Source organism: Hakea prostrata, chromosome 7, assembly GCF_041222555.1.
Source record: "Hakea prostrata isolate BN-2017 chromosome 7, UWA_Hpros_2, whole genome shotgun sequence".
NCBI lineage: Eukaryota > Viridiplantae > Streptophyta > Magnoliopsida > Proteales > Proteaceae > Hakea > Hakea prostrata.
This window is the reverse complement of record NC_142606.1, coordinates 56,087,692-56,109,916: the sequence shown is the minus strand read 5'-3', so window position 1 is coordinate 56,109,916 and position 22,225 is coordinate 56,087,692. Positions and strand designations below refer to the sequence as shown.

Sequence of the window (22,225 nt, the reverse complement as noted above, 5' to 3'; positions counted from 1 at the left end):
TGAAGTAGAACAAATGAAAACATTACCTATCTTTTACCCGAATACACAACAAGTGGATATGGAGTAAATATTTAAATGAGACATTTAGTATCAAATCAACTTATTTTTTATGCCTCTTATTTGTTGATTAGCATGGCAACATTGAATCATCATCCTCAATAGCATCTCATTGGAAACACATATGGAACATTCCCACTATTCTAAAAATAAAACATTTCATTTGAAAAGTATCTCATGAAGCTTTATCAATATGTGATAATTTATTTCATAGAAGATGTTCCCCCTCCACACGTTGTCATGTATATGCCTCTTCTAATAAAATTGTATGTATGCAATATCATTATGTCCTTATGCAAAAGAATGCTAACGTTTATCCCCCATTAGAATTGATATTGTTGATTCTGTGGTAATTCTATAATGGAATGGCTCATTTTTATTCATACTAAGTTTCATAATTACAAGGAGATGCATACTATAGATATTCTATGGACCACTTTGACTTGGTGTATTTGGAATACAATGAACAAATTTCTTTTGATGGTAAAGGTATCTCAATCCCATACATTATGAATTGGGTTCTCCTCTCAAGTTAATGAAATTATTGAATTTCAACACAATATTGTCTCCTTTTTATCGAGGCATCACCATTTTTAGCCTAACAATCAGCCTAATGGTTTGCATTTTCATGATATACATCAGGTATATATGGACGGTGCTTGGAGCAAAACCTCAAAACAGGGAGGACGTGGAGCTCTTCTTTGGGATTCGATTGGATGTTTCATAGTTGCCTAGGCCAAGTTTTGTCATAGTTTATTAGCCACTATAGTTGAGGCCGAAGCTATTAGGGATGGACTTCTTTTAGCTTTAAACTCACATGTTGATAGAGTTGTTTTATTTTTAGATTGTCAGTCACTTATTTTTGTTTTAAATGGTGGTAATCAACCCATCGATTGGGTGAGTATTATTAGAGAAAATCAGCAGCTATGTGCTAATTTATCCTATGCTGAATTTAGGTTCATCAATAGGTCATTTAATACCACTGTAGACGCTATTGCTCGTGGAGCAAATCTCTTTGCTTTCTCTAGATTTTGGTGGTTTGTCCCACCCCGTTTTCTTTGTTGTAAACTGTAAATAATGACTATACTCCAGGTTTCTTTCTTGGGATATGCTAATATAAAGTTGTTAGTTTTTGGGCAAAAAAAAGAAGCTCTGCTCCTGAATTTTAAAAAAATAATAAAAATGATTAGCTAGTAGCAGCCTATAGGGTCTAAGGTGATGTGCTCTAAAACATAAAAGGTTAAAAAGAAGTCTCACCATCTAAAAAATAATTAAATCTCATTATTACCAAAAGGAAATTAAAAAAAAAAATCTCACTCAACAAATACAGGTTGAAAAAATATTAAGATGTGTGATTGTGTACAAGTGCCAATAAGAAGCAAAATGAGGGAGGATTTAGGGCATAAGGGGGCGTGCAATTTTCGCATTTACATGAGTCGAATGTTTGTTCTGCATTGTTTTGTTTGGAGAAGTTGCAAACACTATTATGCAAAGAAAAAAATTCAGAAAGGAAAGTTTCAACCTATCAAATCAATTTGATATCATATTTGTGTCTAACTGGCCAAGTTGTATTCGTAAATATTGGATTGGTCAAGACCAACATAGATATGAATTTAATCTAATGTTGATTTTTAAAACCATTTAATTGTTTCCTTTTTTCTTTCATTTTTCTTTTTTTGAGAGGATAGACTTGACAGCATGAAAGCAATCCCTTATCATACACATGGACCACATTGGAATAGCTTCAAACTCTCCCATCCGCATTTTGAATAGAGGAAATCCAATTTCGAGATCTCCTGTTCTTCTAAGATCAATGAAAGAACTTTGTATTCCCGCCGCCTTCTAATAACCAAGTGGCTTGAGATTTCTAATGAAGCTTAGACTCACAAATGTTGAGGAATCTCTAGAGGACATCAGCCTCCTGCTTCTCTCAATGAATAAATCCATCCTCATAAGGTGCAAACTAAAGAGACTGAACCTAGTCCAAAACTATTTGGCCTCCTCAATATGACCATCCAAGTTGTTATAGACAATCTTGCTCCACTACTTCAATTCTTCTTCACAAAACAAAGCTTGGACGTGAGGGTGAAGAGGGGGAAGTCATGAACCTACAGATGCCACACCACAAAACAAGTGGGAGGAATTCGAGGTTATCAATCTAATGAATGTAAAAATAGAAATGTTTATCCTTGATTACTGGTTCTAATCCCATGAACACTACCATTGGGGGTGATCTGAGAGACCACAATTTTGAAAAGTCACAAAAGATGAATGAAGACATTCATCCTAGCCTGATTAATAAGCACATGATCAGGCTTGGAACTAGTACAATCATCCCACGCCTTAGATTGCACCAAGTCAATAAGTTTTCATGCTTCCAAAGCTCTAGAACATCACAATCCTCCACACAAGATCTCGTCGGACCACAATTATGGGAGTTAATAGGGACTCCCCTCCTTTTTTCAGAGAGATCCTTGTAGGCACTGAAATTGCCCAAAAGGACCCAGGAGGAGTGAATTGAAGAGGAGAGGTATCTTAACAAGGCCAAAATCTCTCTTTCCTCTTTTGAATTTGCTCCATAGATAAAAGTGACTAAAAAGCAGTGTTGATTACGTTTGTACACCACCTCAACATGAATTAACTACTATGTCGTCACCATAGGTTTAACCTTGACGTCCTCGTCATTCCATATTCTACCCATGTCCAAGGTATTGTGGTTGGTAAGGCAATTCCACCGAGTTCTAAACTAATGGGACATACTGCCAAAATTATGACCACGCACCTCTGTCTCCAGAATAGCATACACGGAATGTTTATTTTATACTTGCCCAATCCATCATGGTGCTCCACTTACTAGGGCAATTTAAACCCTTGATATTCCATGCTATAAACTTAATCATCACAATGGTTGGATAAGGGTTTCCAATTGTTGTCAATCACCATGACCCATTGGGTTCCTCTCTTAAAAATGTTGTATATCACCTTGAGCTTAAATGCTATCATCTTCACGAGCTACAATGGCACCCACTCGGAGTCCTACCATCTTCGACTTGTACTGATATATATAACAAAAATAATTCATCTAACCTGCTTGATTCCTTACTCATTGGACAAGTGCTGCCAATATCAAAGTGGAGTCACCAGCTGACAAGGAACAAAGAGTAGCTTCCAAGTTTTAGGTTTGATAATGCGCCGTCAATGGTCTGCATGGCACACCATCTTATATGATATGTCCCATGCGAGCACATTATACACGCATACCACACTTACATGCATACCTCACTCTACATGCATGGGCACACCATCTTATATCCCGTGTCATGAAGCACTCATACATGCATACTTGCCATAACAAACTGAAAAGTTAACTTCTCTACAATTGAAACTTCACTTCTCCCCTCTTCCCAAACCCTCCCTCAACCGATTCCCATTTCCCATCTCTGCCCAACACATCGTCAAAAAATGCTAGGAGCAAGCATTTTGAATCAAAATGACTTGGATTGTCTGTCTACTCCCTTCTGCTTGGAGAACCTCTTTCACAGGAGCTAGCCTACCCCAACATGGATTAAAATGTTACCTCAACAACATTGGTAAGCAGCAGAAGCACTCTCTTTCTCATCCATCAGTTTCAAATTTTAACGAATTATTAGCAAAATTAATCAAAACCCAATAGCCAAGGTGCCTACACTATATAAGTATATGGGTTGGTTGGGAGTTAATCCCGGTATAGGAATGATAAACATTCTTATCCATGCCTTTTGTCATTTGGGAGAAATCAAATGTGGTTTTTGTTTGTTTAGGGAGCACCTCAAAAGGGGATTAACATCCGTGATATTTACAACTCTCATTAAGGGATCGTCTTCCCATGACAAGTTCAAGGACACTTTTGAGTCATTTGAAAAATTAATCCATTTAAATGTCTAGGTGGACAAAGTAGCCCTGGGTGTACTTCTTAAGTCAAAATTATGATGATGCACCAATATACATCTCCAAAATACCATGCACAAAAGTTTATTTTATATTGTACAACCATCATGGTCCTCCTCTTACTAGGGTAATTTAAATCCCTGATATTTCATGCTACCAACTTAATCATGAAAACGGTTGGAAAAATTGTCGGTCACCATAACCCATCGGGGTCCTCTCTTGAATATGCTGTGTGTCACCTTGAGCGTCAGTGCCATCATCTTCCCATTCCAATGGACCAAATTGACTAGAGGTCCTTAACCCAATCCAAAACGGCTCAGCCCATTAGAAGGTCGAACATCCATATGCATGTTAGGAGCTTGACTCACGTGGGTTGGCATTGATGCCACGGGGACTAATGCTGATTGCGGTAATACCCTTGACAATGTGGGATTTTCGCAAACCACATGTATACCACTTATGCTAGGCATAACCTTAGATTATCCTTCCATAACTGCCACATTCCCGAACCTTGCGGTTTTGCAATTGAGCAAATCATGGGATCCATTTATTGATTCCCTATTAAATCTTTTCCATTTATATCCCCCTTGCGCCACATTCTCGTCCACCTTTTTCTCCCTTCTTAAAATCCTGCAATCTAAACTTTGATTGGGGATGGGAGGCCCTTTTTTGCATCCATTAAGATACACATTCGAGTAAAAGCTAGCCACTCCTTCTCATACATCTGAAAGTCAAAATACATGGCATCCCAAGCACAGTTGCCACCCTTCCCAAAGCACGCAGTTCCCATAGATGCAAAGGAAGACCATAGAAACGAACCTATAGTGGGAGCTTTGTCTCCTTCCTCTCCCTTAGGATGTGGGGAGACTAAGATCTCAAACAAATTGGGTTAGACCCCATCATCTATGGGCCCTCATCTAGGATCTACTGACTTAGAAATTTCTCCTGGAAATCAAACACAAAAGGGCCATCCTCAATCCTAATAACTTCAACGACCCCCACATGCCACCACTTTTCTTCAACATACTTTTTCATAAATGTAAAAGTTAGCTCTATCATAAAGACATATTCAACAAACGTTGTGTTTTACCTAACCACCCCATCTCCGTAATCCTTTAGTTGGCAATTCGCAATAAGCTCACCATCCTCCTCAGTAGAAGCCAAGCAGGGATTGGAGCACTCCCTTCTTGGACACACCCACTTGGAAAAAGACTAGCCCATAACCAACAATCACCATGGTGATTGCCACCATGCTCTTTCACACCTCCAGTGTAAAGTCGGAGAGGCCTCATAACAATGAATTTGGAGGTGTGTCTTGATCTTCTTGTTAGAGCTAATTACTCCAATATTCTAAAACAAAGGCATTTAGACATTAACACGCTACTTTATTTTTAAAAAGCAAAGACACTTCAAAATTGGATTTTCATTGGACATATTAGTCCAGTCTAATACGGGATGTAGTTAAACCATCATTATTTCTTGAAAATCCCAAAATTGTCCTTTGAATTATGTGAGATTGCTTAAGGGCCTGTTTGGTTAGATGAGTCTGAGGATTTCAAATATCTAGAGATTTTAAATCTATAGATTTCAAATCTATGGAGTTATAATTTATAAAATTAAATGTTTGTTTGTGAAATGAAATTTGTGGATTCGTCCTAAAAAACTATTTGATCGCGGATTTTGTGATGGCAAATGTATGCTTTTTGAAATCTCGGATTTCACCCCTTACCCATAAATCTCGTTCCTTTTTAGTGTAGGTGAATCTCTAGATTTCTGAATCTGAGATTTTACAACCAAATGGGTATAATTCTCAGATTCATGAATCCAGAGATTTCAAATCTCTAGATTCAAGTAACCAAACAAGCCCTAAATACTTCTATGAAAAATAGAGGAAAAAAAAAAAGGTTAGGGTAAAGGTAAATTGTGAAGAGTTGCTGGAGAATGAATTTAAGGCCTTTCTTGGTATCTATTATTATTCTTAATTTTTGGTATTTTTCATTATTTTAAAGTGCTTGGCATCTATTTTCAAAATTTATTCAAAAGAATAAAAAAAAAATTCTCAAAATCCATAATATACTTTCTTGTCTATCATGGGTTATGCGTGAGAAATTCATTCTCCTCATTTATGTGTAAGCCTACTTATATTTCCAAGCTAAGATGAGGTCAAGATGGTCATTGCATTTTTTTTTAAACCCTAATTTTCTCCCTTTTCTCTAACATCTCTTAACAAAAAACGAGATTTTTTTCAGTTTTGTAGTTTTTTAATTTTTTTATTATTTTATTTATCAAAGAAAAGAAAATCCATATTAAAACTTAGTACTGAAAACACTTACAAGGACTACATATTGTACTATTACATTAATCCCCTTGATTAGTTGCTAAATTAGCATATTTTTCAAAATGCATCTGGAGCATAGGGTTTGGTAATATATCGAATTTCACCATTTTTGTAGTTTTAGCCAATTTCATTAATATGGTTAATTCTCCAAGAGGTCATGTGAGTTTGGAAGGCCATGGTAATATCCATTTTCTTACAGATGTGTGCACAGGGTTGGGACACATGGCACACATCTATAAGGAAATGTACCTGATAAATTTCCGGGATAATGGTTTCATTGTGGTTCAAATCCAAAGGGTAAACGGAAAATTAATACTAACCATTAGGTCCATTATTACGGAAAGAATTAGTATTAACCCGATATTGTAAAAAATTAAAGGTATATTAAAGCTAACTGAATTTGAAGCTTTCTAGCCGTTGGATCTTATTCTGGCTCATATGAAACTGAAACCGGATCGTATGCGGTATGACTCGCTTTCCGTCATTGACGTCTACGTGGGGCAATCCGCCATTGTTGATGACTCATCTTCCATCATCGACATTTGCGTAACTTAATCTTGGTTCGTGTATTAAGGGACTCCAAATCTATCCACCTTTGCTCCGATTTAGCTTTTTAATTACATTTCTGACGTGGCGTGGCGTGGGCTTCCTGTCGAGACTCGAGAGTTGATACTCTCCTAGATCGACAACGATCTTTAACCAGACGTTCTTTTGCTACCGACTCTAAGGCGAAATCAAGTTTCTGTCAGTCGTTCTTCAGAATTCATCATAAATTTTTGATTTACAGGTCTGTATGGGTTCGTTCTTTAAATTTTGGTTAGGTTTTGTTTTTTTGGCTAACTTCTTGATGGCCTATCGTCGGGATATGCGTATGGAGATCTTGCGTTAGGGTTTTGATTGAAAGTTTCTCTCTTTTACTTGTCGGGTGCAGGGTAGGAAGTTACTTGCAGGTGATCAAGCATGTTTCAGCGGGTGTTTGGTAAACCTAAGCAGGAAAGTAATGCCTTGGCAACATTAGACAAGTTAAATGAGGTATGACCTCCGATCAGATACTGTCGCTTATTCTTTTAATCTTCCTATTAGTAATTGACTACCTTTTTATGGTTCTTTTATTTCTTTATTCGTTTTTTTTGAAGGGGCTGTTTATTAGAAGGTAATTTGTGTTGAAAATTAAATCGTAGTTTTCCATCTGTCAAGGGGTGGCAGTGGTTTCCTACAAATTTCCATACGTGGGCTGTGACTGGAATTTGGTTTATTGGACTAATTGTATTTGTTTTTCAAATTTTAATTTGCGCCAACATTCTAAGTTTGTTCTGGGTTAGCTCAGATAGAAGTTCTAATGTTTACCAAAATTTGCATTATTAAGTTTTGACACATACAAACTGCAAAGTAATCCCCTTTTGGGGCGGGGGGGGGGGCGGCCCAGCCAGGAACCCCAGTGCACATGGTAACGCTATGGCTGCCCGAGATTTGCCTCTGGATACCTGATTTTGACTCAAATAATGATTCGTCCACAACTCCTTTGAAGCCACCACAACAGTTCTCTTGTTTGAATGCACAATACAAGTTTGGGGTGGAGTTTCAATCTTATAAAGTATTGTCCGTAATCCTTCTATCAGTGTCCATTGATAGCGATGAAACTCAGTAAATAGAAATGTGTGTTTACCAATCAGGCTTCTTTGGCCAGTGTTGGCCTAATTATTTTTCAGTTATTTTCCTTTTACGAACAGTTATTTCCAAATCCATCATTAATATAGACTCAGATAAGACAGAAACTTCAATAGGATACTTTAATTGGATCTCAGAACTAAATTCTACAATGGAAAACAGGATTGTCCAAACAGACCAAAGCTTCATTGTAAATGTGTAGTCTACGTGGTACTTACAGAATCAGCCTACAGAACTTGGGCCAAGTCTAATGAAATATAGAGAAATGTAGAAGAACTTTAGTAGACAGGATGATAGGCGAAGAAAAAGAAATACACTCAACATGTGTACAACCCAGCTCTATATATTCCTAAGAAAAGAGAAGCCTAGTGATGCAGATTCATCAGCAAACTGGACCTCTTACCTTAGGAACAGTCTGCTTGTTGCATTTGTCTGTATTACTTAGATAGTTTATACTTCTTCGATTTTCTTTTTCTTGATGTATCATATGACTGAGTGCATATCTTTTGGCTGAGCTTCTTTGGCTTATAGTATGTTTTTTGGGATGGTTTTGTTGCCTTTTATTTCCTTTTTTTTTTTTTTTCAATTTTTTTGTGGTGTTTGGTTTTTTTTTTTTTTGGGGGGGGGGTTGGTGGCGTGGGGGTTCTGTGAGGTGGTGCTTCCTGAGCTTCAGGAAGTAATGATTTCAAATGGAATTAATCTATTGGAACATGCTTTCTTGGCTCCTTTTCCCTTCTAGAAGCTTAGCCAAACATGTGCTAACATTTGTTTTATTGCTTTAGCATTTTTTGGAGAAGATTAAAATGCAGTAGTTTGAAAAAAAGAAAAAGAAAAAAAAGCAGTAGTTAAAACTTAAAAGTGCTGTTCTTTGGTGGTAATATACTGTTAAATCTATATCGCAGTCAACATTCTGGAAACGGACACTTAATTTTTCCATTCTGTTCTTTTTCTTAACTTTATCATATTGTCAGCTTCTTTATTTGGAGCTACAAGTAATACTGTTGGTATGTTAAGTAGTTTGTCTAGTTTGAAGGCGGGTTTCTTCTTGGTGTAGGTATTCCTTGTATTTCATAATCGTTCCAATGATTAATTTATCAGACATTATAATCTTTAATTTTTTGTGTTGTATACTTGTATGCTGACTTTGTGGTTGCCTACTGCTGTCATGACTTCATGCACCTGGTAGACGCTTGAAATGCTGGAGAAGAAGGAAAAAGTCCTATTGAAGAAGGCTGGCACTGAGGTTGAAAAAGCCAAAGAATTCACCAGAGCAAAGAACAAAAGGGGTATGATTGCAATACTTTCTTAAAGCTTTGGATGCAGAAATCTGTTCATATACTGTATTGCATGTGAAAACTTATTTGCAGCAATGTAGTTGAGGATTCCTGCTGGAAAATCTAGCATCCTAATGTTGCTCTGAATTCCCTGTTGACCCTAATCCTGACTGTTGATGGTTCCTTTTATATTCATTGATTCGTCATGTATGTGAAACTTTTAACTTCCATTGATGGGTACGTATGCTGATACTTTTAACTCTATGTGTATTCCATGGATTTGGTTACCTTTATAGGGTCTCCCTTTATGGGGCTATTAAAAAACATGAGCAGTTAGCAGGTCTCTACATCTATAGTTGATTCTTGTATTGTTCTCACAATCCATTCTCACAGTTTTAGCTGCTCCAATTTCTTCCATGACCCTCATGTGCTTTGAAGCGATATCTTCCAGCTATTTTTATTGTGTGCTGATTGAAGTCTCTACTCTATTTTCAATGTATAGCGGCAATACAATGCTTGAAAAGGAAGAGGCTATATGAACAACAAATTGAGCAGCTGGGAAATTTCCAACTGCGCATTCATGATCAGGTGAAGTTGCAATTTCAATCTTTCCAATGATTAGTACGGTTTCCTAGATAGTGTTAGTTGACAATATCCATTGATAATTTGGTGTGAATGTCTGAACGTCAAATCTATGTTGTGGTGTTGAAACTTCAGATGATATTGTTAGAAGGTGCAAAAGCAACAACTGAGACTGTGGATGCATTGCGAACCGGTGCAGCTGCCATGAAAGCTATGCACAAATCAACGTAAGTATTCATATTTCACATGTATTATTGAGTTTGTTCGGGAACACATGTTTCCGAGGATTTATTTTTCTTGGTTTGCTATTGAATCGTTTTGATGATGAGAAGCAAATGATTTATGGAGTTAAAATATAATAGATAATTAGATACATTGTTCTCATTACAAGTACTAGAGTTCTGGTGAGTCCTACCACACCAAACCAAACAGTGTGCTGGGGAAATAGGAAATCTATTTGTTTAATAATTCAAATACTAAAAAAAAAAAATCTGGAGCTGATCTTGATGTCAAAGATGGTGTAAAAAAAGATCTGCCATGGATGGGAGCCTGCCTCTGATAATTAATGTACTGCTGGATGCAGTCTGTCCAAATGGTCACTGATTTGCAGCCCACATAAATCCTCTGGATTAGGATATTAATATGCTCCCTGTGGAAAAGCCTATGTGCAGAGTACTTCTGTTACTTTTTCCTAAAAGAGAAATTAACAAACTGTTGCATGTTGGGGTGCAAACTTTTTCCCCTGATTACTTGGTTTGAGATTCAGTCCATGTCTAATTAAATGGAAAATAGTCATGGCTTGCCTTTTTACTGATTCAAAATGAGTGAGCTGCGTAGTCCTTGTTTTCTTTTTCCCTTAATGATTGGGAAACTGGTGACCTGGAAGCATGGATTCGTTTTTACCTTCTCTTCCAGTGATGTGGGGATTCAGAGTTTCAGAATTGAATCTTAATACTCTGCTAATACTAATAGCACAAAAGTGAAACCACAGTTAAACCAAGATCTGTATAGAAATCTAGGAATCTGTGATGAAACCCAAGGTCTAGGGTTAGGGTTTCTAGGTAATTCCCTAAACTACGGTTAGCCCAGGAAAGTCCAGCAAGGGAATTTGATCAAGCCACAGGGCTTTCGTGTGGTTTTGGGATCCAAATGAAGGCTGGGGAATAGGGTTTAGGTCTGAACTAGGTTGAGCTAGGGTTTGGTAAAAATTCTGCAGAACTTGATTGGGAAAGATGAGTTGCAGAATTGTCAGGTAACTGTCAAATTAGGGATGATTGGGCAGTAGCTGTTAGGGATGTTCTCTAGAGGTTAGGGCGAGCCTAGGGAAGGGTGATTAAGGTCCAAAGGGGCTGGGTATTAAGGGGAACTAGGGGAGGGAAGCTTGTTGTGATGCAGGGAAGGAGGGAAGAAGGGGAAGGTCTTGGTGGTGGGGAAGAGGGTAGGGATGGGCTGAAAACTGCAGGGGAAAGGGGTTGAGGGCTTCTTAACTTACTCATGGTCGAGGAAACTTGCTGAGATCTGAGATTGAATGCTTAGAGAAGAAGATGGCTGCCTTGAGTTGAAGAAGCAAAGCACAATTCCAGCCGTAGGGGATCCACGACTTTACCAAAGCGATTCTTTCAAATCAATTCATTCAATATTCGAAATTGAAAACTTACATTAGAGACTAGGCTATTTATAGCCTCCACAAACCATACTAGACTCAAATAATGAATCCCTACCTAGTTGGATTCAAATACTTACTAAAATAGGACTTACTAGAACCCACCGTTAGGAGATAAGAGACTATCTCCAAATAGAACAAATGCTAAAGTTAAGATCCCCTTTTTAGATAAGGAATTTTATCCACGATTAACTAACTCAACAATATTTTGAAAGGACTATAACTCTCAAACTACTGATTCAAACAGAAAAATAAAGGTAGATCCCTGATCGTTGGATCGAGGGGATTCTATTGAGAGCCACATTGAGCCCCAAAAGGTCCTGGGATAATGACCAAAATACTCCTGAAGTATTCAGCCAACTTTAAGTGCCTTTTTTGGGTCTGATTTTTGGGCCCAATTATGGGGGCCCAACCCTAGTTACATCAACCTGACAAGTATCTTCAGGACAGAACTGGCAGGAAATAAGAGAAGTTTTATAACTCATGAACCTATGGTTAGGTCAGGCTGAAGGCTAGGTCAAATGTAAGGGAAGACCAGTAAGATTCTTGAAATTCAGACAAGTAAATATAAATGCAATCCAGATGTCAAGGAAGCATTAGCGATATGATACTGAATTTGAAGGATAAACACTGAAGCCAGACAAGATCTTTCTGTAGAAATAATGCTGGATATGATGAGATCATCAGTAACATAAAATCAGGTGGTTCAATGGTCCTATAACTCCAACTGGGTTCAGTATGAGGGTAGAGAAATAGTTCATGAAAATTTCAGATTATTCCAAAAATAGTGAGACATCAATGTATTCAACCATTAACTAATGCATTAGTCAGTACTTAAAATAGATTCAGAAATCCAGCTCATCCAAGCATGTAAGTAGGTTTTAATAAAAAAGGGAAAACCTGGAGTTTCATTGTCTGGTCAAAACAGCCTGAATTTTGGATTCATTTCTCCAATTAGGGTTACTGCGGTTCAATCAAAATTTGAGCGTCAACTAACAGTCGGATTGTGTAATTTCAAATAGAATGTAGTATGTGATCTTCCAGAATCAAGGACTCCTGCTGTAGAAAAATTCTGAGAACTGAACTCGTTAGATATAGTGATTAAAAAGTAATAAACCCAGTACTAAAAGGACATGGTCATAAGATGATCTACCTGGGTTTCTATCTGCAAGGTGTCAATTGGATCAAACACCTGTACTTTTCCTGATCATACACACAAAAGTGATCTTTCAACAGAGAAGATGTAAACCTGGATTACAGGGCCAGTAGTAGGATATTTTCTAAGAAAGCAGCAGGCAATCTAGGGTACAATTCCTAGCTGTTTGGGTTAAATCTCAAAGGACAGTAGCAGTTCTAGGCTTGCAACCTTGCTGTCTAGGTCTGGAATTAGTGCAGAGCAACTGATCTCTCCAAGTATCCTCACAATAGGTCAATTAGGGTTTGGATTCTTGCTGTCTGGCTCTGATCAACAATGGACAGCAGCGAAAACTTTACTCAAAACACTCTAAAAGCCCTGCAGACAGGGAGGGGGATGGATGCTAACCTTCAAGTATTGAATGATAATGTTTTGGTGTAGGACTCATGGGGTACTAGTTAGGGTTGAGAGGAGAGGTAGAGGGGGTGTGGGTGAGGCTAATCTTAAAGAGGTTTGGGGTTCAGTTGTAAGGTTTAGGAGTTATTAGAATTTAGTATAATTAGGTTTTAGGGTTTTAGGGGGAGCAGATGAAGTGCAGGAAAATTTGACACAATGAGGGAAGGGGCTGTATTAGGTTTCAAAAGTAGGGAAAGGTGGAAGAGAGAGGTGCAATCCTAGGGCGTTGCCGCGGGCGTCGGCAGGCTGGTGAGGAGAGTCGTGAGGCACCCCCGGGCGCTTGAGGCGTTAATGATTTTTGGACATTCTTCACTCCCATGCTTAATCTATCATATCTTATATGATAAAAACTAATATTGTCCTGTCTCCTCCACCCACATGTGGTCCTAAATAAAAGCCACGGGAAGGGAGGGTCATCTTCGCGGGCTTGCCGTGGGGTGGGGAGAAGAGGGAAGAGAGAAAGAGTTTAGGGATTGTTGAGAGTGAGGTGTGAGCTAGTCAGCTTTTCTCTTCGTTTTGTTTTTTATTTTTTTTTACATTTGATCACTGTAGTGTCATTATAAATATGCATATGGGTTCAACTGATAGATACTTTACAATTAGAATCTAATTAGTAATTCAATATGTGCCTTCGATTTGGCATCTTTCATGTGATTTAAAGGAAAAGCGGCGCTTTGGGGTATAGGCGTCCGAGGCTCTTGAGGCGCGCCTGGCATGCCTCATCCCCGGCGGTCGCCTTATTGCCTGAAATGGGCGCACCGTTTGGGCGCTCCGGGTGCCCGGCGCCGGCGTTGCCTGGCGCGCTAGGCGCGCCTCCTTGCTAGGGGTAGGGTGATAGTGGAACGGGCATGGTTTTCTGAGGTTTTATTTTGGGGAGGGGAGCTGCTGCTGTAGGGAAGAAGAGGGAGAGCGTGAAGCTCGTGATGGGGGTAAGGAGGGGAATTGGGTTGAAGTGGGTAGGGGTTTGACTCACTTGATTGGAGGAAGAGGCTGGATACAAGGTTGCTGGTTGGATGTAGTTTCTATTGCTGGCACATGCATGAACAAGATGAAGAATAATTGCAGAATTTAATCAAACACTCTTAATCCCTCAAACCTAGGTCATGGGTTGGCTTCCCACGACTCCAAGTCTAATTTTTATTCATTCTCCAACTGATTTGCTTACAATGAATTGGGGGCTTTATATAGGATTACACTTGAGGGAAACAAACAAAGACTCAACTTAGGAAACTTCCTTGGACTCAAACTAGGGAATTGACTTTCGGTTGGGACTCTTTTTACAAGTCAACAACTTAAATAAGACAACTAGAAATAAGTCTTCAAGAGAACTCCTATCCGAAGATAACTTGCAAAAATAAGCAACCAACTTCTAGAAGGAATCCTACTTGAGTTGAGAATTTGATTCCAATTGGGACTCCTACTCAAACAAGGACCCTAACCACCAATCCGATAGAAAAAAAAAGAAGAAAAAAGTAGATGTTGGATCCAAAAATTATTTTGGAACTACCTAGATCCTTTTGATGTTCAAAGCAGGTGTGGAAATGACCAAATTGCCCTTCTGAGATTTCAGTCAGCTCCTTGGTGCGCCACTAGGGACTTGTTTTGGGTCCAATTTCTAAGGGACCCTATGGTTGCTGGATCTGGTTACATGAGAAGAAGCTGGCAAATCTGCAGTGTTTTTCGGGGTTTGTGGGTGGGAATTGGTAGCTTTATATTGGGGGTGGGGACTATTATATATACCATGAAGGAGAGTCGAACCCATGACTTCTTCACTAAGAAGTGTTGGTCATTGCCAACTGAGCTGTCCTTTGATGGTAAAATCTGCAGTTTTTATTAACCAAAACTCATCTCTGGTGTTGGTCTTATTACAGACTTATGTAGAAGACTTAAAATTTGATTCCTAAATCCTACATTCTAAAGGATCAACCTAATTCAATCTTTAATGAAGGTAAGCTAAAGTGACTAGGTAACCGTGAATAATGACACTGATTTAACTAATCCTGTACAGCTACCCTACACGGGAGTTGTAAGACAGCCCGTTAATGACAATCATGGGATCAAAATGACAACGCATACATAACCTTGCCAAAGCTTATTTTCACTATGAACCCATCTAGACCAGCTTAAAAAGATGAGATAGAAATAAAAGATTGGACACATTAGGTCATGCTAAGCTGGCGTTCTTTGTATCTGCTGTAATCATGGAACTTAATTTCAGTTAAGACTGACCAAGATTTGTGAGTTATCTTGGTATCTTTGTAGTGTAGAAAACTGAGATGAGGTATCTTTGGAGTTGAATGATTTCCTAGTTTTGGCCTAACTCAACCAGTTTGTACCATATTGTTTTTAGAAGAGCTGATGAAAGTTTTCCCAATAACCCACTAAAGAAGTTTAATAAGAGTTTCAAAACCATGCTTGGTTCAGCCCTGAGAAGCTAGTTAGGTAGACGGACCTTTCCTTCATTTGGAAGGCATAACTTCTTTTCTACATCTCTGATTTGGTTGATTCATATTACATCCAAAAGTAGGCTTATATGAGACCCTGTTTTTTTAACTTTTTTTTTTTAATAGCATTCATCAAATTCTTCCTGGAACATGCTCAAAAATCTACCCAAAGTCAAATTACCAAAATGCCATTTATGGGCTGCTCTACCATCCCTGACGGTCTGGATGAATAGCCATCCTATTTCTACAGAACTCATATAAGCATTAACCTCTGTTAGGATGGGAGTAAGCTCACAGACGCTTGTTGCTAGCTTATGGTAGAAAAGTCCATGGTTTAAGTACTTTATAAGCATTAGCCTCTATTAGGATGGAAGCAAGCTCACAGGCATTATTCTGACTCAAGGGTGTCTGTTAATGTTGAAATTAGGTAGGTCTGCACATCCCCTGCGGATATGGCCATATTTTTCGGTGTTTAAATTCCAGTCAACGTGAATCTTTTTAGACTCAAAAGGCTAATAGATATGTAGGACTCCAGCAGCCCTATGATGATCTAGTCACAGAATGGTTGAAGACCAACTATAATCAAATATCAAGGATTTGGGATGAGCCGGAAAGCTCGGGGCGGTCAAAATTAGAGCTTTTAGGTCAAAACTAGGGATATGTTGGCAGGATCTGTGGTTTGATGGTATGGATGAATCAAATGAGTATAGCGAAGGCTATCAGTGATGTGAACAAGATCAAAACCCTGGCTTTGGCCCCAAAGCCCAACCAAGATGGCACACCTAGGGCTGGCCAAATCCCTGAAGGGGCGAGTTGGTCATTTTCCAGCCCTAATTAGTTGCTGCGTTTATTTTCAGAAGTCTTGTTTTATTTTTCTGAGTCCAATTCTATCTTGAAGTCTTAGTTTGAGTTAATTGTTGAGTTCCAGTGTCATAGGGAGTCTTTCTTTTAAGTAGGACTCTGGATAATTAGGTCCTTTGTGTCAAGATTAGTTCTTTGTTTTATGTGGCTGTTATTTAATTGTAAAGGTTATCCTAACTTACAAAAGAAACCCTAGTAGAGTTAGTCTCTAATTCCTAGTTGAGTCTAAGTCAATTTCCCAATTAGAGTTAGATTCTTTCTTTCTTTCTTGATGTAAGGCTATAAATAAATCACTCTCTTCATTGTAAAACCAGTTTGCATTGAATAAAGATTGAAGAATTCTTGTGGGAAACAAGTTGTGGTTCTCTTGGGAGGGCTGTGGCGGATTCTTAAGCTTCTTGCGTTCAATTGCAACACTCCACCTTCAAAAACCAGTAGTCACCTTCTCTCAATAGCAGCGCCTACAAGTAAGTCCAACACTCCAGCCCCTTTCCCTTCACCCCACACCCATTGCAGCCTTTCCTCTCCCCTTCCCCTTCTTGCACAGCCTAGGAAACCCCATCCCCCACCATCACAGCCCCTCAAATCCCCTCCCCTAACTCCTGTGATCCCTCTAGACCACTGCCCCACCTCCCTAACACCCTGCGGCACCCCCCACCCCTTCTTTCCCTCTTGGCTTCATCTCTCTCTCTCTCTCTCTCTCACCCTCCTGACATGTGGCAACCAGAAAACAGAAAGAAAAAAGAAAAAAGAAAGAAAAAGATAGAAAACAGAAAGAAAGAAAAGAAAGAAAAAGAAAGAAAGAAAGAAAAAAAGAAAGAAGAAAAAAGAAAGGTAAAAGAGAAGGAAGAAAAGAAAAAAAGAAAGAGTTTCCCAAGATCTTCAAAGCCCTACCCAAGATCCATTCCCCAAATCCTAAAACTCTCTTTACCTATTGTTTCATCCCAGAGTTATCCCCACAATCTTTTCTAAACCTTACCAAATCAATCCAAATTATCCCATTCCTCTTTCTATCAATCCTAGGGTATCTTTTTCCTTTCAAGATCATCCCATGAGAATTTAGAAAAACCCTAGCTTTTCCCTAGCAACCCCTACACCTTTCCATTAGTATTCCTTGTTTCCTTGGATCAACCCATTGGAATTGTGGTGATTATTTGCTGGGAGATTCTGGTTAACCGTAAACTTTAGGGCATTATTTCAAAGAATCGGAACCCTAGAGTTGGATTACATCAATCAGTGAAGGTTTCTTGTGTTTGAGTTATTTGTAGATGCTTGATGTTTGGGTTATTGGTGGATGCTATAGGAGAGTAGGTTCTTGGGAAAATCTGAGATAATTGGATGGATCTGTGGGGTTTTGGGAATTCGGGAATTGTGCCAGGGGGTTTGGGGAATGAATTGGTTGACTTTTTTTGAGGTCTGGGAGAAAATTGTTTCAGTATAAGACTCAATTCTTGATTTGGGTTCTGTTGCACACAGATAGTTGGGTTGTTATGGGCAGCAGACAGTTTAATAGATATCTTCTGTAAAGGTTGAGTTCCAAAAATTGAGTCTCAATTTTGAGTATTGAATTCTTGAATCTGAAAGAAATTTTTGAAACTTGAAGGAGATCTTCTAAGAACTGAATGAGGCAGGGTGGGGAAGGACAAAGAATTCAATGGTGGGATGGAGAAGTTGAGTAATCTCCATAAGGCTAGGCACTCCTCAAAGTAATGGTCTTCATCAATTTGTGTTAATATTTTTTCTCACAATTTTATATGAAAGACTCAAAACTAGACTTGGGCACTAAAAATTGAGAAGTCCTAACCCAATCCATAACATAATAGGTATGTTAAACTGCCTAAGAAACTGAAATATGCCTAAAAGAGTTTCGGTTCCAACTACTATTCCTTTCGCACCAAGAAAAAATCATTCCAAAACAACTTAAATTGAAATTAGGTATTTATATTTCCTTTAGGTCAAGTTAAAACATAAAATGAAAAGTAATTATGGAAATAAAGATACTAATTTCATGTGTGATGTAATTACCCATGGTTTAAGTCCATAAAGTGGCCAATTGCATTGAGAATGGATCCCGACCCAACATGTATACATCCCTTTTACCCAACCCAAAAAAAGAAGAAGAGAGAGACATGTATACAACCCTACCCTACACTTATTTGTAAGAAAGAAGCCCGGTTTGGTGATGAATCTGCATTATAGGTTGAGTTTATAGATCCAAAAATTGGGTTTGAACCATGGGAATTTTTTTTTGTCAAAATTACCGAAATATCCGCAAAATTTGAAACAAAACGAAATGAAACTTCAAGAATTTCCCAAAGTTCAAAGTTTTGACTGAAATTTCGACCATTTCAACCGAAATTTTGCAGGTTTTGATAGTAAAACTTGTTTTTCCTTGGTTTTTGTTAATTTCCATCCCATTTTCACCTAATTTCCACAATTACTTTCTTCAAACACCTTTTAAGCCATAACAACTATTCATGGGCCTAAGCCCACAATACAAAGGAAACTTGTCGGCAACATAATACGAAGTATGCGTCATACCCTACAGTTCCAAACTTTCATTTTTTTCATTTTTGTTTTCTTCAAGCCTTAAATGATATTGTATTGCTTTGAAATTAATTTAGGTTTAGTCTAGAATTATTGATCTATGATTAAGTGTTAAACTTATTTTTGATTTTTGCAACTAATTTTTTTTTCTTTTTGATTTTTTTGATCTTTTAACCTTAAAAACTATTTTCTAAATTTCAAATTACATATGTATACATGATATATGGGCTTGAACTTAATTCATGTTAGACACCATCACTTGATTTAGTTGGTCATTGTATTTTGTTGACTTGTTGTTTATATAACCATTTTGTCAAACAATTCATGTATGCTGATAATTTTATGCATGTATGCAAATACAGTGTGTACTTGTCAGAACCAATCATTTGTTAGTATATTTGAATGATAACTTTTGAGTGGTTTTTTTGGGGCAAAATTGTAGTTCCATTGTATTTATTATGCTTCAAATAGGTAGAAAGCCAGAAATTTGATGAAATGGAGGTCATATAAGGCCCAAAATTAAAAAATAAAAAGTACTAGGTTTCCACCGAAATTTTGGTCCAAACCTGAAAATTTTTGGTTTTTTGCTGGGCTGAAACTTAGATTTCAACTGAAATTTTCTCCATGGTTTGAACTCTGGTGATATGTAGTGACTGCTATTTTCAGCTCAAGCAGCATGCCTGAAGATTGTAACATAACTTGTCACTTCAATTTCAGATTGACATGATTCAAAATTTCTTAGAAAGTTGAGTCACAGGTCTACAGTTCAATGTTTTGAGCTCCTCTAGATTCTCACCAACAGAAAAATAAAAAAATTGCTGAAGCTTCTGTTTCCTGTCATGACTTCCTAAATGTGACATCTGCCACTGCATTGTGTTGCAGTTCATCAGAGTATGTTTGATGAAAATAAATTGGTTCAACAGGCTCTGGATCTGAGCCCCACCTTATGGGCTCATAGTTTGGGCCTGGTAGAAGATACCCCCATATACAAGTAGCCCAAGGCACGTACGACCTGTTCATGGCCCAGTAGGTCTTTCTAGAGCCAATTAGCAGTCTGAATTGCATCAACCCCACTGGACCTGCTCTGGTTTTAAATTTTGAATTTATTTTGTGAATATTTTGTTAATCTACTATCTGACAGAAGTTGTGTGCTCTGTCCCATTCATATGTTTCTCTGATGATGAGCATGAGAGACGGTAGCAATTTGGCCTTTGAAGTACTGCTCCTATTATATATTATATAGGGAAGTTTTTACTTCCGTATTCAGAATGTTATGGATGTTAACGATTGCATCTTATTTAATAGGAACATTGATGATGTGGACAAGACAATGGATGAGATAAATGAGCAGACTGAGAACATGAAACAGATTCAAGAAGCATTGTCAGCTCCGATTGGTGCATCGGCTGACTTTGATGATGTATGTACTCTTTTGAACTTTTTTCTTTTGCCACATTTTTCATCCCCTTAGTTCTGAAACTGTCTAAACTCATCTGTTAATGCAGGATGAACTTGAAGCAGAGCTTGAAGAATTGGAAGGAGCTGAGTTGGAAGAACAGCTTCTTCAGCCTGCAACTTCTTTACCTGCAGCTCCAGTGCAAGTCCCAGCTGGCAGGGTACCAGCACGCCCAGCTGCTCAGAAGAACAAAGCGGAGGAAGATGAGCTTGCTGCATTGCAGGCAGAGATGGCACTTTGAATATGTAATGGTTCTGACCAATCACTTGATTTTTTATTTCTTTCTACTGATAAGATGGAGCCATGGAGGTGCATCTTGTTGTCACCAAGTTGGTGAACTTTAGAAGTTGTAGTATTATCTTTTTCCCTTTGTCTTATTCTGAGTATTTATTTAGGGCAGGGAACTTTGTATTTTCATATTTACCTGCATTGCATCACTTTCAATGTTTTATAAAACTAGTGTCACCCTTGCATTAAACAACTTGCAGGAATAAGACAAGGGTGTATATATATGATATTGGCTGGGTATGCAAATGGTATAGATATAATGTAAGCTAACACTTTTTGTGTGTGTTTTGTTACCCCCACCCCCCTCTCTCTGTCCACCCTTTGAGGGTAAGTGAGTGATAAGAACCTTCTAATTGATCAAGCTAAATATGAAAGAACACTCTGGTTTTGATGGTGCAAGTCACCCCCTACAGCATATGCTGCCTTCAGCCAAAGGCTGCCCCAAAACTTTCCACAAAATAACTGATACCCTTGTCTCATGACTTCCCCCCTTTTTTGTCCCCCACAAGTGCAGTTTGTTATAGTAACTTGCCTTCCTTTCCTCCACATGGCTCCCTGTCAGGGAGTTATTTCAAAAAGAGGGGGAAGAGAATAACACACATACTATGGAAAAAGTCTGATTGTACAGCAACCCCCCCCCCCCCCCCACACACACACAAAAAAAACCCACCCCAACCCCCTGGTTGATGTCCTTGCATGTGTGTAATTATTGGCACTCTCTTCTATACATGACACAGCACTATTGTTCCCATATATATGAAGTAGACTCATACTCATCTCAATGAAGCCTCACCAAATTTTTTTGTTCTGCCCAAACATGATGGCCCATTACAAATGGATTTATTTGCTCCAGTGATTTTTCAATCAGCTCTGATTCAATTCTTGTCAAACTCACTTCTAGACTTCTAAAACAAACTTAAAACCTATGTGTGAACTTAACGACTTATCATGGTGTGAAACTTTGCTATTGCATAAATTACAACCAAATTTGCTGCACATACCATCTGGCATTTATTGAGGTTGGCTCCCTTCATTTAGTAATTGATACTGAACTAATCTAGATGTTGCAGGTACTCATGGAGTGATGCAAGGTTATGTAAAGACAAGTTGTAGTCGTCAGATGTTGCCTGAGCTTCCATTCATACAAAGCAATCCTCAGCGTCGTTGTGTGATAAGATGTATTGTAGTGTATTAAGTGACTGTCTAACACACTTTTTTCTATACTGCACTGCCTAGAAGTTGTAGAAGGTTGCCAATTTATTTGGATTACTTTTCTGATACGTTCATATATTTCGTAAACTTTTTCAATTGATAACCGAGTTAAATCACAGGAGAGGTTTGTTATGTATGGATAACAAAAGATAGGTCCATTGTATATGTTGTTTTATGCTCCCAGGCAATGTAAATGTGCTAGAAATATCTGAGTGTGTGTAGGGGGATGAAAGCTTTGATGTCTATGGAAATATCATTCAGTTTATTGCATCCAAAATGGTTGTTCTCTCTCATGTTTGAAGTCGTTGACTGTTTCT

General features: G+C 38.2%; 1 protein-coding gene across 1 annotated transcript; it reads left to right on the top strand.

Annotated features, from left to right (window-relative positions):
• The first annotated feature begins 6,919 nt into the window (after nucleotides 1–6,919).
• On the top strand, nucleotides 6,920–21,970 carry LOC149011436 (vacuolar protein sorting-associated protein 32 homolog 1-like). Its single transcript, XM_089160639.1, has 8 exons — nucleotides 6,920–7,109; nucleotides 7,254–7,354; nucleotides 9,177–9,276; nucleotides 9,767–9,852; nucleotides 9,982–10,073; nucleotides 20,258–20,372; nucleotides 20,458–20,653; nucleotides 21,767–21,970. The coding sequence occupies exons 2-7, from the start codon at nucleotides 7,283–7,285 to the stop codon at nucleotides 20,647–20,649; spliced, it is 657 nt and encodes a 218-aa protein (XP_089016765.1). The 5' UTR covers nucleotides 6,920–7,109; nucleotides 7,254–7,282; the 3' UTR covers nucleotides 20,650–20,653; nucleotides 21,767–21,970.
• Nucleotides 21,971–22,225: the final 255 nt, after the last annotated feature.